This window comes from Ornithodoros turicata, chromosome 4, assembly GCF_037126465.1.
Source record: "Ornithodoros turicata isolate Travis chromosome 4, ASM3712646v1, whole genome shotgun sequence".
Taxonomy (NCBI): Eukaryota; Metazoa; Arthropoda; class Arachnida; order Ixodida; family Argasidae; genus Ornithodoros; species Ornithodoros turicata.
Window position 1 is genome coordinate 74,292,672 of NC_088204.1, and position 18,146 is coordinate 74,310,817.

The 18,146-nt window shown below is 46.6% G+C and overlaps 1 protein-coding gene across 2 annotated transcripts in view; it reads left to right on the plus strand.

Moving 5' to 3' along the window:
• Window positions 1–18,146, plus strand: part of LOC135391868 (receptor-type guanylate cyclase Gyc76C-like) — a 246,525-nt gene that overhangs the window by 212,414 nt on the left and 15,965 nt on the right. The window contains exons 4-11 of one of the 2 annotated variants that reach the window (XM_064622380.1): window positions 1,892–2,135; window positions 6,817–6,963; window positions 9,149–9,321; window positions 12,539–12,680; window positions 15,055–15,251; window positions 16,604–16,709; window positions 16,825–16,903; window positions 16,989–17,094. In XM_064622380.1, coding sequence (XP_064478450.1) covers window positions 1,892–2,135; window positions 6,817–6,963; window positions 9,149–9,321; window positions 12,539–12,680; window positions 15,055–15,251; window positions 16,604–16,709; window positions 16,825–16,903; window positions 16,989–17,094 — 1,194 coding nt within the window. Of the gene's footprint in view, window positions 1–1,891; window positions 2,140–6,816; window positions 6,964–9,148; window positions 9,322–12,538; window positions 12,681–15,054; window positions 15,252–16,603; window positions 16,710–16,824; window positions 16,904–16,988; window positions 17,095–18,146 lie in introns of those variants that run through there. The other variant, XM_064622381.1, reaches the window with a different exon arrangement.

Below are 18,146 nucleotides of genomic sequence, written 5' to 3' on the forward strand. Positions count from 1 at the left end.
TGCGCATTTCCACGTCGGAGGGACAAGCGCTTTGGAGCGATGGACCTGACTGTCAGATAACGCGTTCTGGGGTCTAGATCAGCTGTCTGAGTCAAAAGTTGTTCCTTTTTCTGCGCTCCTGTAGCTCTTGGTTTCGGTGTTTGCTGATTTGCCCAGCGAAACTTGGCGATGGATATTTCAGTGCAGTTACTTGTTTCAGGTATTTTTTAATACAACACAATACAATACAATGCTTATTATTAAAACAACAAAAGTTATACAAACAGGCTTCTGAGAGACCGCTAGGATAGGAAGGCTTTGAATAATGACAGGCTACAGGACTCAGCTCTCTTTCTTTCTTTCTTTCTTTCTTTCTTTCTCTTTCTTTTTCTTAATAAACATATCCCCCTCTCTCAGGATTCAGCTCTTTTCTCTCGTTTCCGCACGAAAGCATGAAATTAAAAAAGGTAATTAATGTAGCTTATGTACTTAACGATCCAGTAATAATATACTCTTCTCGACAGAACGTCAATGTGGCTTAACAACCCACCTGCCAAAACGGCATCTATGCTGTTCTCATAGCTTTTCGAGAAAAAAATCTAACGGAAGACAATAGACACCGTTTATATAGAGAAAGAAAAATAAACAAGTTTTCAGCGGTAGACTAGAACGTTTAGTGGTTTATTACAGGATAAAGGGACTGTTAGTTATACAATTCTAGGGTTATAAAAACGGTACAAATGAGGCGAAATTTACAGTGGAAGCTCCGCCTTCACTCAGGAGTGTGTCAATCGTACATGTAAACTGATATGAGATCCCAGCTAGCGTGGTTCACAAGCACATCTTCTTTACTTCGAGTTTGAGATAAAGAGGTTCAAATTTTTAATTCTGAGAAGACAAAAACGGGACTTATGGGTCCCACTGTTGTACGACTCCCGTCAAAGTTAAGTTGAACACCGCTCCAGCCAGCGAAGCGGGGAGAGAACCACCCTGGGAGCGCCTAGCAGAAAACAGTGGACCTCTACCAGAGAAACGTCATCGTGACGTCGGCAGACAGACTGAAACCGAAACAAATCGGAAGGGGAGGGCTGGGTTTCATGAATGGGCACTTGCTCGCTGCCTCCTATTGAAAGAAAAGTAGGAGAGAAGGTTGCGTCTTTTTCAGGGACCATCGTAATCCCCTCAAGACCGTGGCTTTCGGGCGCGACCTTGTTCGCGCCCTAGCTTCGAGCGTAGTTCAACTCTACCAAATTGGTGGCGCTGTCGAACGCTGTGACATCATTTGTGTAGAAACAGGGAGAGGTCTATGAACGCCTTCATAACGAGGGTCACCCCTCTAACTTTAAATGAATAACCAGAACGCCCTCCACCCGTTATTTCTACTAAGCACCACCAGGGTATGCAGGCCGGAATGGTGTTCAAGTTAACTCTGATGCGAGCTGTACATGTGAGAATGCATCGGTGGCGTAGCTGACGCGCATGGAGCACTGCGGATGTCGACTTATGCAGTCGTCTACACTCTTAAAAGAAGGGGGCGTACTTTAAGTCCTTTTCCATGCCACATATATCACGTTATTCTCAAAAAAGGAGTGGAGGGAGTGAGGATTAGTAGTGAGGGAGTGGAGGAGTAGTAGAGAGTGTGGTGAAAACTATAACTCCCTACCGGAGAGTAATTGCACACTCCAAAGAGTGTGATATATGTGGCAAGGGTGTACTTCCCCAAAAAAGGAGTTACTGTACACCCTTTTTTTAAGACTGTAAACTCTGGTGCCGACTCGAAAGCCCTACGTACCAAACCTGTACCTGGCTCGATGTTCGTTGACTCTCAGGTGGAACTCAACGCGACGATTCACTTTGTTCCGTTTGTTGTACCGGTTATGTACTCATCGCACCTTTGTTACTCCCTCCCTAGGTGGTACGCAGCGTGACGTCACTTCTGCGGTATTATAAATGGCACAACTTCAGCATTGTCTACGAGCAGACGGAGCGATACGGGACGGTTGCCACGGCGCTGGAGAGCCAGGCTAAGGCGGAAAAACTGGGGATCAACCTGAAGCACAGCTTCACCAGCGAAGCTCTCTGCTGCGAGCAAAATACCAGCTGCTGCAATAAGGTCTACCACAACATCATCGACGGAACGTACAAACAAACACGCAGTGGGTAACACACGGCTTCGTATTCATATTCATTCCTTTCCTGTCCCTTTCCTTAGGTGCATAGTCACTTTTTTTTGCTGGAGGAATGACGGATTCCGTTACACTGATAGCAATACAAAAGGAACGAGATTTGTCCGTCGCGTCGCTTGTGATAGTAAAGGGAACGGCAATTTGCGCTTTCCTTCGTCCCTACTCGTAACGCATGACCAGACGGTAGGGATAGTGTGCTAAATCATTGCGCGAAATCGTTTGTGCCGTCCAATGGGATGTCGCCCCGCATTCTCACGCCTGCTCAGGAGAGTGGGAAAGCACAAATAGTGGTTTCCTTCGTGCTGAAATCACCAACAGCGCAGCGGATGAATCTCGTTTAACTTTTATATTGCTGTTGTCAGCGTATAACATCATTCATTCCTTATATTCTTATTTATTGATTTTTTTGTTTGTTTAGGAAATAGCAAGCCGACGTGCTGCATGGCTGACCTTTCCCCTTTTATCTTTCCTTTTCGTTTTTTTTTCGTTTTCTGCCTATAAACTCCCCCCTTCATTCGGCGAGGAAAAAATTTCACTTCAGTGCCCCTTTATTGCAGCAGTATCTTCCATAACTCTTTCGTTTTGCGGTATAGCGTGCTGTACGACAAATACTGTGAACCCTCAATACGACAACAAGGATCATAGCTTACATGTAGCGCACGAGACATGTCCTTGGTTTCCACGTTGCCCTAGAAACCCCTCAACCCCTTCAGCGAGCTCGTAAGAGGAGGAGAGAGGTTGGCGTCATGCCGTGACGTGGCGGAGATGCAGGAGATGCTGAGGGCTCGCGACTGCATACGTCACCGCAGCAGGTTGGGCGTGGCTTCCAAGATCGAACCGCTTCGCGCATTCCTGATTTTTTCTTTCTTTTTTTTTTTTCTAAAGTGACTTGCGTGCTGATAAGACGATGTGGCTCGAAGATATTGCGTTCGCTCGCTCCAGATACAACGATATCCATAATGTTTGATCAATCAATCAATCATGGTTTCGGGCGGTTCCGGATGTCATCTTACTGCCCCTTTAAAATTGCGGATGCAATGGATTGCTTTTCCGGTTCCATATGTTTGGCGGGCATTCTTTCATCTCTTTTCTTTTTTCACCGGCCGATAGACTTGAATTGGAGTCTTGGGTAAGACTGGTCCGGTAATCCGGGAAAGAATATGATATGCACTGGGTGTTAGACTAACGGACGTGTGAATAGCATCATGCCTGTCATGGAGCGATGCACTGTTCGAGAAAAGAGAGAGAACAGCAGCAGAGTCAACCCCACGAATAGACACTAAGTGTCCCCTGTCTTGACACGGACAACGCCGCTCATCGTGAGTTGCTTACGAACCTGAAATACGAAGACAGAAAAAAGCAAATACGCGAGTTTCACTTCACGCTGCCGTGTTATTTAAAGCTAGTCATCTGATTTCTTGAACTAAACCCCTGTGAAAGAAAGCAGCTTGTCGGAGCATCGACGAAACTTGGGCATAAAAGGATTAGCTGAACAAAAGCAAAGGAAGCGCTTGCTAGAATTCCATATTCAAGTTTGTATTGACATAATATGCTTCGAAGGAAAGTATGAAATGCAGTGAAAATTCTATAATGTCCGCACACGTAATGATCACCATAGGAGTTCAGGTGACAGCGTATATTGGAGCAGATGATTATGTACAATATAGTATCAGTGCGGCCAGCAGAGCTTATTACAAGTACATGTCTGTTCTCTGTATGAGAACAGTCTTCCACAAACTTAGCTTAGCTCTAATCGAATGCGGCAGCACTTCTGGGGCCTTACACATTTCCGTTTTTTTCGTTTTTTTTAATCATTTAGAGAATGTTTATTAAAAAAGCGACGGGTGCAGCTTAGATGTCGTTTTTGCAGTTCAGTTATACGGCCAGGTGGACATGCTATCGAAGCGAGTCTACAACCACAATGTGACTAATCACCTAAAATTCATTAATTAACTCTTTTAATTAGGGAATTTCGTGCGAAAGCGAGATAGCTGGTCGGGTGACAGAATCTGGGTTGAAAGTCATTCTGTCTTTTAAAAGGTCTGATGCGAGCGCGTGTCGTGAAATATTCAGCGCTGAATTCGCTGAATTCTGCTATGCGAATAGGCCGAAACCAAAACAGCCCGCCTCAAAGGCCCATCACCTTCTCCGACGGAAGCTTATCTCACCCGGAAAGCCCCTGATCTGGCCCGCAGTTCATTACCCATGGCCAGTGAGGCTTGTGCAGTGACGTCACGTTTAGTCACGTGACTCGAGAAAACATATTGCCCCACCGGAGCTACTGTAGCAGGGCATGCAGTGTGCATTCAATTACGAGCCTATATTGTAAAAACACACGCTGTTGGCTCATTCGGCCCGCAGTATGACGCCTGTGACGCATCCCCATGTTTTCCCGAGTCACGTGGCTCAAAGGCTGCGCGTGACGTCATCTGCACGAGCCTCATTCGGGAGGTCATTTCACGTCAACACGGCCTAGCGGTCGGAAATCGCTAGGTCGGCGCCCGCGTTGGATCACGTGACCGTTGTCACCCGAACGTGAGTGCCTGGAATCTAGCGGTTTTAGTCACTTGGATCACGCTAGGGGCATCGCAGGCGGTCGTCTGCTAACCCACGTGAACTTCGACGTACGGACCAATGAGGACCTTCGCCACTCTCGCGATGCGGATGTGACGACACCGGATATAGTGGAGCAATCCGCAGCCCGGTCGCTTCGAGAACGGGCGGAAAAAGCGCTAGCTGGCAAACTCCTCGCGCTCGGAAAGTGCAACGCGAACATGCGAGATTTAGCAAAACTGACGACCACGGGCGAGGCCTGGCGAAAAACGTTATCACGAAATGACCACCGGAATTCGCCGCTAGTCCAATCATCCCCATCGTTCGAAAAGCACGTGACCCTCTGACGTCGAATGAGCTGGAGAATGCGGGAGCCGGTCGGCGGGTTGGGTTTCGGCTGATACGCGTGTCAAAATTCGGCAAAAAATTACTTTCAGCGAGGAGTGTCTCCCATTGTGTTATTTCGCTTGTGCTCGAAATCACCAAATTAAAGAGGTAATAAGTAATGAATTTCAGGCAATTAATCATGTTGTAGTTACATAGTTTCTTCGAGGAGATGGCCGCTTTGCCGTATAACCCAGCCGCAAATACGACATCTGTGATGCTCTCTAAGCTTTTTTTTAGAAAAAAGAAAACTCTATCAAGTCTAGGATTACAAAAAAGGAAAAAGAAAGACGTTCTGTATAACAACGTGTTCTCACCTGGTATCCACTCCACCACAGCGCTGCTATTCGACCAGAAGGCTGACCAGTCTGCTTGAAAAAAAAAAAAATAATAATAATTTGTAAAGGTATCAGTACATGTGAAAATAGTTTGCCGTATGATCCTGCTGTAAATACGACATCTGTGCTTTTTTTAGTAAGAAAAACTCTTTAAAATCGAGGATAAAAAAAAACACCCTGACGACGTGCTCTGACTTGGTATCCACTACACCACAGCGCTGCTGTTCGACCAGAAGATAGACCGGTCTGCTTGGAAAAGTTCACGAGGGCAACATAGTATAGCTACCCATCGTCAGTCACGGAAGCTAAGTTAGTCGCAGCTCCTGACGGTCGATTCATCCTTCTGTCGATCGCTTGCAGTCCTTTGTCTTCTGCATAAGGCGGAAAGAGCGGACGGGCCGCCGCCGCCGTTGAAATGTTTTTGCGACTCTAGCCTGTGTCGCTGAGGAAGTCGTATAAGATGCTACTTTTAAAATAGCGCGTCTCCCAGGAAAAGACAATGGGTCTTGACAACGTGTCTGTATATATGCGACGTTGGCTTTAACACGTCCCGCTTCTCCCCGCAGTTCCGAGGAAAATGTGACGAGGGCCGAAGAATAAAGGGGGGCTTTGTGGTCTTCCTTTTGGGCTGCGAGAAGGCCGCGGTTTTGGCGTTTGGTTAAGTTAAGTTAGGTTAGGTTGGGTTAGGTTAGGTTAGGTTGGGTTGCTTAAGTAGGTTAAGAAGAATGAAATGTTGCTTTCCGGGGAGTACTGGTCTTGAACATATTCTAGCCGCTTCCAGGGGACATGTCACTGTCTCGAACGGTCAACGAAACAACTGCGAAAACACTTCTACGCATTGCTTTGTCTCACGATACATGCATAAACAGGCCGCTAAAAGTCGATCTGAAGCTGGTTCTTCCAGAAATTGAACCAGACAGACAGTGGCTGACGTTGACATTGCTTACGCTTCTATGCTTTTCTGAAGGCTAAGATCCATTCGCACATCTTGCACTTCACGAGGTTGTCTATGTCGTGGTGCTTGTATAAGAACTGAACGCTTGACTCCTGATGTTGATGTTCTGGTTGGTTCTGTAGTGTTGCCTCGAATACATTTTAAGTCTTGCTGATATCACGAAGATTTATTACATTTATCTGACCGTATATACAATTTAAAAAAAACACAAACAGTGAATACAGTGATATTGCTGATAAGCAAGGCCACAGGTGTTGTGCATCTTCATTCGTTTCTACGGACACGTTGTCCTAGATCCCACCCCGCCATTTAGCATCCACGGTGACCTTTCGCATCTAAGTGTGAAATACCGTGAAACAAGTTGTGTATTACTGATTGATAACTAATGTTATGTTGTATACTTGTGTAACTCTCTTTGCAGTTTACGTCTATCTGGGTAACATCATCGATCTCAAGGGTCTCCTGATCACGATGCGTATGAGAGGGCTCTTCAGGGACGGAGAATACCTCGTCATCGCTGTGCTCCACGGAGAAAACTATTGGGATCTTTTCAACAAAGAGTTCTTTGGTACGGAGACTCATTTACTAGTCGTTTGCTGGTCACAAGGATGTCCGCCTCGCCGCTTAACCCGCGTGCAAAAACGGCATCAGTGCTGCCCTCGCAGCTTTAAGAAAACTGCAAAGTATAAAAAGACACCCTGTATATGTGGTATAAAGACAGCTGTTACCCTCACTACTCGCTTGTGGCAAACGGTATTCCCAGTGGCATCACCGCATAAGCACGCACATAGCAAAAGAACGCACACTAGCACCCGAAACGGTGTTGCCTCATCGCTCCTGACGCCTATACCCCACACGCCGTTTCCAACCGGCTGCCGCTCGTTCTTCTCACTTTGTGAGGATATAAAACAACTCTTGCATAAACACTCTCAACTAGACAGGGACCGCTTGGCATCTTGACAGTTCCACAGTAATGAAACGGACGTTGGAAGCAAATGTCAACGAAACGCGCATATGAAATGGTACCTCGGCGATCAATATCATGCCTGTCGAGACAATGCGTACCCGCGTACACAGGCGAAACCTTCTTCGTCCGCGGGGCACTGTGAACACGGCCCTGTCAGCGCTTTAAAGGGACGTTCGGGTTCACGCCTATCGATTCCGAAACTTTGGAGGCATTTTTATTCGTCGCTGAGCACTGACGATGGTATCGGATATCCCACGCGAATTACTAGCGTTGTTTTTGTGCAATTTGATGAAATGCACTGCAAGTACGAACGCCGGATGTTGAGGGTATGGCGGAAGTCCCTGTCTGCAAATACCAGAAAACGTCAGAATGAAACCGATCAATGAGGGAGTCCTTGAGCCACTTGAACGGTGAGCGTCTGCGAAGCGCTTAGTAAGCGAAGCAGACGAACTCGGAAACAATGATAGTCCACTGCTCGCTGTCCTTATAGACGATTACACGAAGTTGCGCGCGCCCTCAAGTGAGCCGCGCAAGGCACTGTGGGTATCTTGAGCGACAAAGAGCGTCGTGTGCTTGCCGTAGTCAGCCACGCTCACATGGCCACATGCGTCAGCCACTGCAACTATTGGCTGATCGAATGGGCGGGCTCTGTCCCACAAATATCCCACAATATTTTTCCCCGCCGGCCACTCGCGGCGCTGCTGCATGTAAAATCGTCTATTCACCCCTTTGAAGAAGGTCACCATGATGTTTTTTGCCGCTGGAGCTTCTTCAACTGCAGAGACAATTACTAATTTATACGATTATCGGTTGGGGTTAATCTAAACACGTTTCGGGAGTGAAAAATGACCAAATAGGCTGTCACAACCTGGGACATTGTGATACTTGTTCAGTATCATATTTCTGGAGGCGACATTCCGTTTAAAGATGCTGGTTTATGCATTCTAAAGTACGTTACCACGTTACCGAAGGTTTTCGACGCCCTTACATGTAGTTGGGGCTGTAGTAGTCCTAGCGAAACGCACGCATGCCACGAAAATTCTGAGTTAAAGGAGGTCAGAACTCCTACCTGCTGGTATTTAGTTAGTGGTGCAGTAGGTGCAATATTGTTCTTCTACGCTTCGTAATTCTATTTACAATTTATTGTTCTATACTTCTCCTTCATAACATGTGCAGCGTTAATACAAAAACGCACATTTTGTCGGATACGGGCGAGTAGACGTCATCCAGATACCTCTATCCATTGTTGCGTCATTTGAAGAACTGAAGCACCCAATCAGACGCCAACGCGGAGGTACACATACGGTCTGCTCTACACTCTTAAAGATGAGGTGGTGGTGGAGGTGGGGATGGTGACGAAAAACCGGCTTGCCGTTGTTGGTCTCACGAATGTGGGCTGCGTCACGAACTTCACCACATGGCACACTTAGCCAACCATCATCCCGAATGACAACGTTCGCGTCCCTGATTTGTTGAAAACTGGAGGTGGAGCCTATTTTGTAGCCATAATACCATACGTAATGGCCATATAATAGGCTCCGCCTCTCGTTATCAACCAATCATGGGCGAGAAAGTTGTCATTCGGGATGATGGTTGGTTAGGAGCGTGCTATATGTGGTGAAGATACGGACCTATCAGAATCATCTATACAAAAGGTGTCACAGCCAGTAAGTTAAAATCGACGTTTGGAGCCGACACAGTGGCGGGCTAGCTTGGTAGAGTTCGTAGCTCCTTTAAGTGTCCGCAGAATGCATTCTGCATTAATGCTGTCGTTTGCTTCTTTCAGGGAAAGGCGAAAAGAATGACCTGGTAGCGCTGCATAAGGCTTGCCGCAATCTACTGATCATTCAGTCAACCATGCCTCACGGCAGGCCCTACAGCGATTTCGTCAAGAAAGTCATAGAGTACAACATGAAAGAACCATTCAACTTTCCGCCCGGAATAACACAGTTTCTAAGGGTAAATATCAAAACCTATGTTGTAGTGCTACATCCCTCTCTTCTAGCAAATCTCTTTCATACATACGGGAAGCAGATCGCCTCGAGAAGGTGTTATGTGTGTATATTTTTCGCGGAGCAACAAAGTAACATCCAAGTTTGAGTTACAGAAGCGCATAAATGACGCGACGCGAAATAGTTTAGCGCAGCCCTCAAGCGCAGTTTACCAGTGAGGCATGAGATTATGTAGAGGCATTGCCAAAGCGTCTTTCTCGTGCGAGGTATTCTGCCTGCGATTCCAAAGGAGATGCTACGCCTGCATATCTGTGACGTAGCTTGTGCGTAGGAGGGAAGAACAGAAAGGTGTTGTACATGAAACCATGTGCATGCTGAGACAATAGACCTCTCCCTGTTTGTAAACAAATGACGTCATAATGTTCGACAGCTCCACCAATTTGGTAGAGTTGAACCACGCTCGAAGCTATAGGGGGCAAACAAGGTAGCGCCCGAAAGCCACGGTCTTGAGTGGATTGCGATGGTCCCTGAAAGGGACGCGACCTTCGGTCCTACTTTTCTTCCAATACGAGGCAGCCAACGAGTGCGCATTCGTGGAACCCAGCCCTCCCCTTCAGATTTGTTTCGGTTTCAGTCTGTCTACCAACGTCATGATGAATGTTTTCGGGTAGTGGACCATACGGAAATTAGACATGGCACGAACGCAGGGACACAGCAACAGTCCACGATATAAGCACATTTTAGTAACGAACTTGATTTCCGAGACGTGCGACTATACAGGGTGTCCCAGAAAATGTGTAATTGAATTTTAATTAAAAAAAAGCTACGCCACATAGAATCCTGCGGTCAACGGAATTTGTTCTTGCTAGTTTTTTGCCACCTCCTGATATGCATGTCATGTAACTAAAGTTTAATTATGTAAATTTTTGCGAACTGAACTTTGAAATTTGCCAAGTAAAGGTCACTTTTTTGCCCCACCAATGTGAAGAGCGCGCCGAATTTACTCCAATTAATGATAATTGACAGGAATATTGAGGATCTATCGTATCGAGAAAAATAGCCGAACATCATGCTTTTCGGAGCACCGGACCATAACGCGCGATGAGTTTTTGAGCGCAATCGCTCTCAGTCCGACGAAAGGAGGTTCCAAAGCCAGCCCACAGAGTGATAGTAGAAAAAGTAACAGTTCCTAAAATTGCGAGAGGGAAAGCATTATCCCAGCGAAAGTCGGACGCGATAAGCCATGCCTGCGTTATCTCTTTCTGGGATGCCGGGGTGGGCTGGGTTTCCAACCTCCTTTAGTCGGACTGACAAAGATTGCACCAAAAAATTCATCGTGCACTATCCTGTGTGAGCTCCGTGGAGCATGATGTTCGGCTATTTTTGTCCGATGGGATAGCTCCTGAATATCCCTGTCAATTATCACTAATTTGAGTAAACTAGACACGCTCTTCACATTAGAGGGGTAAAAAAGTGACCTTTACTTGGCAAATTTCTGACTTAAACTCGCAAAAATTTACGTAATTAAACTTACGTTACACAGCATTCACATCAGGAGGTGGCAAAACCCCAGTAAGAACAAATGCCGTTGACCACATGTCTCTAGGTGGTGTAGTTTTTTTATTATAATTCAATGTGACACGTTTTCTGGGACACCCTGTATGTGCAGAGTATCAAACCGCATAACTCACTCTCTCACTCTGTCTCTACCAGCCTCGGTGGATCAATTGGTAGCGTGTCCGATTATTGATCCCAAGGTTAGGGGTTCGATCCCGGCCGAGGACGCAAGCGACTTGGTGACAGAGTAGAAGTTGCTTAGACACGCCGTCTTTCCCAAGGGACGTTGCATACGGTGTGCCGCGTCCTGAGTTTTCGGCGAACGTTTAAGGACCTGGAGAGTACGCAAAATTAATCTACAGGTCAACCACTGTGACGTCTCTCAGTGCTCATGACCACAGATTCTTCATGACGTGAAACCACGAATTATCGATAATTATGTCTCTCTCTCGCGCTCAACTGGCTTGTTATCACAGTTACAAAATCGCATTCGAAAAGGGAATTACGATTTTTTGGGTCATAGCGACAGTGATTGTGAAACTGCGCCCCGATTCAGCTTCGTTCATCGTCTCATCCTCAGGACACATCTCATTCCGTCCATTGTGCCTTGGGGTAGTGGGCCGCACCTCATGTGGTTAATTTCCCCATCCATCATCATTAATTTATCTGTTGTTGTTGTTGTTGTTGTGAAACTGTGGTGACAGGTCGGGAGAGCACCACGGGGTATTGAGAAAGGAAGGATGTTTGGTACAGAAGGTGCATGTCACGTTCACCACGCTGCATGACAAAATAAATTCGCCCACAGTGGTTTCAAGACGCAAATTGTCGGTCGCCCTCAATTCTCTCCCGAGAGGGGGGCGACGAGGATGTGATCCTGACCCTTCAGTTTCCTTTTTTTTTATGCTTCTGCTGATAACGCCATCAAAGTTACAACGTCACATTTCTCCGAAACAACAGTGAGAAGGAATAGGTAAGAGGCGCGTGACCGTTTCCTGCCGATGCTTCATCCAGCAAAGAAGTGCGCCCAGGCGGCAATTTACAAGTCTCAAGACGCCGATTTCCGCAATAGTGTTTTTTTTTTTTTCAGTTGTTATCATTGTAGTAGGGAATGCATTTTGTAGTCGAACGACGCTATACCAGACATGCGTGTTCTGTTTCGGGCAAAAAAAAAAAATAAAGAAAGGTGCGTTCATTTCCCAAATTTTGGAGTTCAGTTCACAAAATTTAATTTCTCTCCATTAAAATTTGACCAAATTACTTGTTGCACTGGCAAAAGTTCCCTACACATCGATGTCTCGCTCACATATATTAATTTCGACGTTGGATGATTTTTGAATATTTTTTTACATCGTTTCTGAAACACCCTTGTACGAGTATATATGCTTTGAACGTGTGCAAGACGCTGAAACAAAGTTGCCGAAGCTAATTCTCTTTCCAGACAATATATTAGGTATGTATCACCAACTTTTCTGTCTCATCAGCGTTGCTTGTAATGCGCTTAAATACGGCGAAGACGGCGTCATGACCTGCTGTTGGCTGATTATTGGCGCTGTCTCGTGTGTGTTCATACAGGGTTGTCCTTTCGCGCCCTTCTAGGCACGATTATTGGCTCATGGTGCAGTACGGCGTAATATGTTTGTCTCACGTTCATCAACGCTGTGTTTCAGCACATTACCATCTACGCGTCGTACTTGTTCGACGCTGTGATTGTGTACGCCGAAGCAGCTACGGAACTCATCCGAAAGAATGTCAACATCCGCGACGGACACGCAGTCATTCAGGAAATTAAAGGGCGAGAACGCTACACAAGTGAGTGAGCAAATTCTCCATGCAGGGCTCGGTACAGTACAAGTGTATGCATATAAAAGGTGTCTGAACTGCGTCTATGCACCAATAACAGGGGGAGCGTTGTACTCGAATAAAAGCAAGTGATCGTAGTTAGCGGCCGTGTCGAATGTCTTAGTCGCCAGTGCTTTTTCATTGACCCTTATTGATCAATTAATTAGATAAGTCTAATTTGCTAACTGGTAAACTGTTTGTTTGAGGCACGAGGCGTCAATCGTGAAGCTGTAGGAGACTTGAGAAACACCGGACCCTGGTGTTTCCGACAAGGAAGAAAACAAAAACAAACGAGAGAAAAACAACAACAATAAATAAACACGTGACAACGCACCCGCGTGCTGCGGTTGTAGCGCGCGTTTTATCGCGTTGTTGTGGTTTATTTTTTCGCATTTCCTGAACTTTCTGATTAGGCTGGGGGAAAAACCTACATGGAACAAAACTTACACCTTATTCGAAACACATCGGTCTGCTGTTCGTCAAGGCGCGCTACAATTTCTTAGTTAACACCTCGGCCTTTAAGCCAATCCTTTAAAACAATCCTTTAAAACTTCACTGAGTCCTCTTTTCTGATTCACTAATTACATAAAATGAGAAATGCTGGCGGCCACGATAGACGACTGCTAACATTTAGTGATTGTATTGGCATAGAGCGCTGCCTCTTTTAGTATATCTTGGCGCAATTGTGTTTTGGTGTTAGCTGTGTCAACTTGCGTGTGTGGTAAGGTACACAGAGGACAGAAACACGGATATAAACAGATTGTTTTGTTAGCCGAGCCGCTTTCGCAAACTGGTGATCAGTATCTGCCCTGGCGAAACCCTTCATCAGTGATTCTCAATGAAGAGAGCCATCCTGTTGGTGCAAGAGCAAAGAAAGAAAAAAACAAAACAAAAAACGAGTATACATAAGTAATTAGCGACGACGCGGTAATTACTTTCTTAAATTATTAAGCAAGACGGCGCGGAGACGGGAGGAAGTAGGGATACGGAAGTGTTTCATAAAATTTCGTTAAAATGTATTATTAGAATGCATAAGGGTATTGCTGATGGAAAATGCCTGGGGGCATACCTCGTTCTTGAAGGATTGGACAGTATATAATATTTATCGGAAAGGGTAGTGCATTTACTACTACTTTACCAATTTTCTGCATCACTTTGCGTGAAGTTGTACGGTATAATTTAGTACTGGTATCGTAAAATACCGTAATCAACGCGATTTGAAATTCCCGCTCATAGAGGCATATGAGCGACGTCATGTGACATCTCCAAGTGCATCTCTTGTAGGTCATCACTAAACGATTTGGTGCCTTACACTGAAGTATTGGAAATGCCGGATGGGTTTCTCAGTTCTCGTAGGAAAGCTGTCCACCATCCGTCTGCACCCTAACTTTATTTGGGAGTGCACCTCTGCAGAACTGTGAGGCACCAGAGCGAGGTTCAGTATATCGCGTATCACTATGCATTTCGATAAACATTCAGCATTGCCACATAAGAAAGTGGTGTCGTTGTACCGATCGGTGTCGATTGACAGACCTCGAGTTCTAGACATGCCGAGGGTCTTCTGGAGCTGCGACCCTGGCCAGGGTTTTACCCAATGGAACTGTAGCTTTTTTTAAGTATGGCGTGTCTGTTGTGCCCCTACTTCTACGGGCTGCCACAACATCGACGTACACACACACACATACGCGCTCGCGCCGCTACATCACCGCATCCTTGGAAGCGGAACAGCGATAATGACTAACTGCACCCAATAACAATTCCTAACCGCAGGAGCTCTGAATCACAATATAAGACGAAAAGGCGCCATGCTGGAACGATCGAGAATGAGATGGTGTACAACAAATCTACCGATAGTGTACATAAAGCGCAGTGCCCAGGCCACGAGTCACAACGTGGTGGCTCAGAGGTACGGCTGATCAGTGGTGGTACGTGACAGAAGTAGCAGAGCGTTGACGGAGACGATGGCCTGATCGGGAGCTGAGGCTCGTAGGGTTACTGGCAGGGTGACGGTAGACTAGCTGTGGTGAGAGCCGATATACAGGCGACGTACCACGGATGGCAAATTTGAGACGACGGAGTCGCGGTGGGACGGACACGAGTCATCAGAAGAAGATGCTTACAGTTCTATCCCCGAAACCCTGGAGTGAGGCAGTGGGTTGCGAAGCTTCACAGCATATTCCGCCTTCGAGGCCATTTTGTCATGACCAATTAAGATGTAGGAGAGGCAGTGCCATTAACCGAGGAGTCATAATGACATTGCTTGTCCTCGTGACAAAAACCTAGTCCTCGGTGGTTTTCTATAGTTCGGTGTTTTGCAGTGTTTTGCAGTGGATATCTTTTTCAGGCATTGCGGGTGTGGACATGACCATTAACAAGAATGGCGACGTGGAAGGAAATTACACAGTACTCGCGTTGCTTCCTGTGCTCAGCGAGCAAGCCAGAAACACACGAGATCAAATTGCTTCACTGCCGGGGATTATGAATTACACGGAGCTTATGCAGCCTATGGGCATCTTCAAGTATGTCAACCAAAGTGGAGTTGTGAGTATACTTCGTCTGTAGTTTGCCACCACAAACAAACATCAATCTGGCTGATTAAAGGGGGCTCTGGACGCTAGGTAATGGCCGTCTGCAGCTTTATAAACGGGGACGGACTATTGATTTGGCAAGAAGGTCTAGCACAAGATAAGACAGTAAAAGAAACAGCGGAAGTAGAGAGAAGTACAGTATGGGGAAGGGGCGTTTCTCGCATGCACTTCTGGATGCCCTGTGACACGATGCACTGTGGATGCCAAAGACACGATGTTGTGTGATGTTACGGATTAGACAGAGGATGGCGCCGCACGTAGAGTGGCACGAACCGAACGGGAGTGAAGGCTTCGTACCGAGCATGTATGAGAGGGACCACAAAAAAAGGGTTACCGTCAACGTCGGCTAGTCATTTTAGTACCGACCATGAACACATGGGAATCGTTAAATTGGCCTTCTAGTGGACTTATAGTGACAACCCGATGATGCGAGAGGCGTAGTAAGACATATCGTCCAAGAGTTGCGACAAGCTATACTCCTGGAAACGTTGCCGTTGAAGACCCCTATGGAAGTCGTACAGGTCATATGTGCCAAGAAGCCTCTTAGTTGGCATTCTATGCTTCATATAAGAAAAACGAAAACCAACCGTACTGAAGCTCAGAAGAAGAAAGGCCTGTTCCGACATATAGCATCGCGCTAATATAGCGCTACAAAATAGTTTGCAGAAACAGTGCTCAATGTTATCGGACGGTTCACAATTGCAATGCGGTGCTGGCTCTATAATTTAGCGGAAGTTCGGTGGCCGTTCCCGGTCTCTCCCGTCATGCCGCCTCCGGAGTTCGACAGCATGCGGACGAACAAGTTCGGTCAACTGAATCAACGAACAATTACTAGACATTTTGGATGACAGACTCTCCGGCTCCAACGCGGTCGCCGTTCCGTGAAATGCGGAGGCCAAATAACTCCACGACTTCCGCGACGTCATCACTGAAGGACCTCCTCATTGGCCAACACGAATGTAGTGCTAATATTAGTGCTGAAAAAGTTCAACACGAGCTCAACTCCGGCAAGTGCAAATTTTTACGGTTTGGAGCACTGCGAGGAGGAAAATATCGCGCTATTTTCTAGCACTATATAGCAAATCGCTATATGTCAGAACAGGCCTGAAGAGTCTCTGTTCGAAATATCAGCGGCTCTCGCTCTCAGGCACTTCCCTTCATATTTCCTTACGGGTTTGCTGGATTTTCTGCCCTCCTACCTTACTGAGTGTTTGTATCTTCATTCATTTGTAACGATGTACGTCCATACGTCGCAGTGCACATTCCTTCCCCAGTTCGCTGTAAAACATTTTATCTCTGTCATAGGTGTTTGAACAAAATGTCAGCAGCACTCTTTTGTGGAAAAATGGACGACCTCCTGTAGCCGTACCACCATGCGGTTATGACGGTGAAGCTTGTATTGCTGGTTACGGTAAGCACTCCCAGTGCATTGCTACTTGAATGCTGTATTGCGTTTTCTCTGCAAAAGCACCTTCCAAGTCTCCCAAAATGTACTACAGCTGCAAATGAACGATTTCTACTTGCAGATGAGCATCGCAAGATTGCCGCAGGTGTTTTAGCGTTTCTACTACTTTTGGTGTCTGTATGTACTACCGTAGTGTATAGGTAAGCTTGGGGGGCTGGAAACCTGACTAGTGAATCTGAACTGAGCAGTTTTGAGCAGTGTTGCTTATCAGTTGATTTTTATCAGGAACTGGAAGTATGAACAAGAAATAGATGGGCTGCTGTGGATGATCGACAAGTCAGAACTGGAGCCAGTGGAGAGCTTCTACGGTCCTAAGCATGGCATGAGCAAGGTTGTGTAGCCTTCGTTTAATGTATAATCATCTCCAGTATAATGAAATGCCTGCGTACGATGTCTGCATGTGTCTGGCACTACGTCTCATATTGCATGGTGGTCTCCTACAAGCTAGGACACAGCTGTGCTTTAGAAGCGATCCTGCAGCATATGGCGTCTCGAAAAATGGGTGTAAATTTAGCTGCGTATTCTGTTGACACACACACTTTTGCCAGACTATATGAAGTGTTTCGGCCAACTGGAATAGGTTATGAGTTAGGTTAGTACTGTACGCAGCTGACTAGGGCAGGCATGTAAGGCCTCCTGATGTAAGGACAGGCAGGCTTCAGTTGAGTGTTCCATGTGGCTGGTTGAAGCCGGTGTGTGAGTGGCCAAATCTTGAAATGTGCTAGCGGTTCGTGTAATGAGCTTTGCGCACCGTCACATGACGCCGTCGGCTGTCGTGAATTTACACGAGCTAGTAGGTTAGGGGTTACTCTAGTACTGCATGTGACAGCCTGAAGCAGGAGCATGGAATAGACCGGAGCTACGAATAGGTCAAGGGTTGCAAAGTATTGTATTTGCATCATGGTGGAAGACAAGCCATATCTCTTGGCTGGCTCCCTTTAACGCAACAAACGCACTAGTCTACAACCATCGCAACGCCAACACCCGAAGACGAGCTCACGGCAGGTCTGGGATTGATGTACGTGCTGGATGCCACCTCGCAACAAACCGAAACTCGCGGAGAGTTGCACGTGGGACCGCAGCACGAAGGATATTAGAAGCGGATGACATACCTACCATTACTTTCTCCGGAGAGGGTCGCTGATGCTTGCCACCGCCTTCCAAACTGGACGGCCCCAAGGACTGCTCTCTCCCTGTAAAGCACTATACGGATGCCCGCTCTGACCCTGTTCAGTACCTCAACGGCGGTGCGAGCACGGCCACCGTGCACAGCTATGCAGCGTGCTATCCAGACCTTGTAGCTTATTTCTACCGCCAGGAGGATAAACTTGTGTCTATCGCCGACCGGAACTGGGAGCGAGCTGAGTAACTGGACCGTGCCCC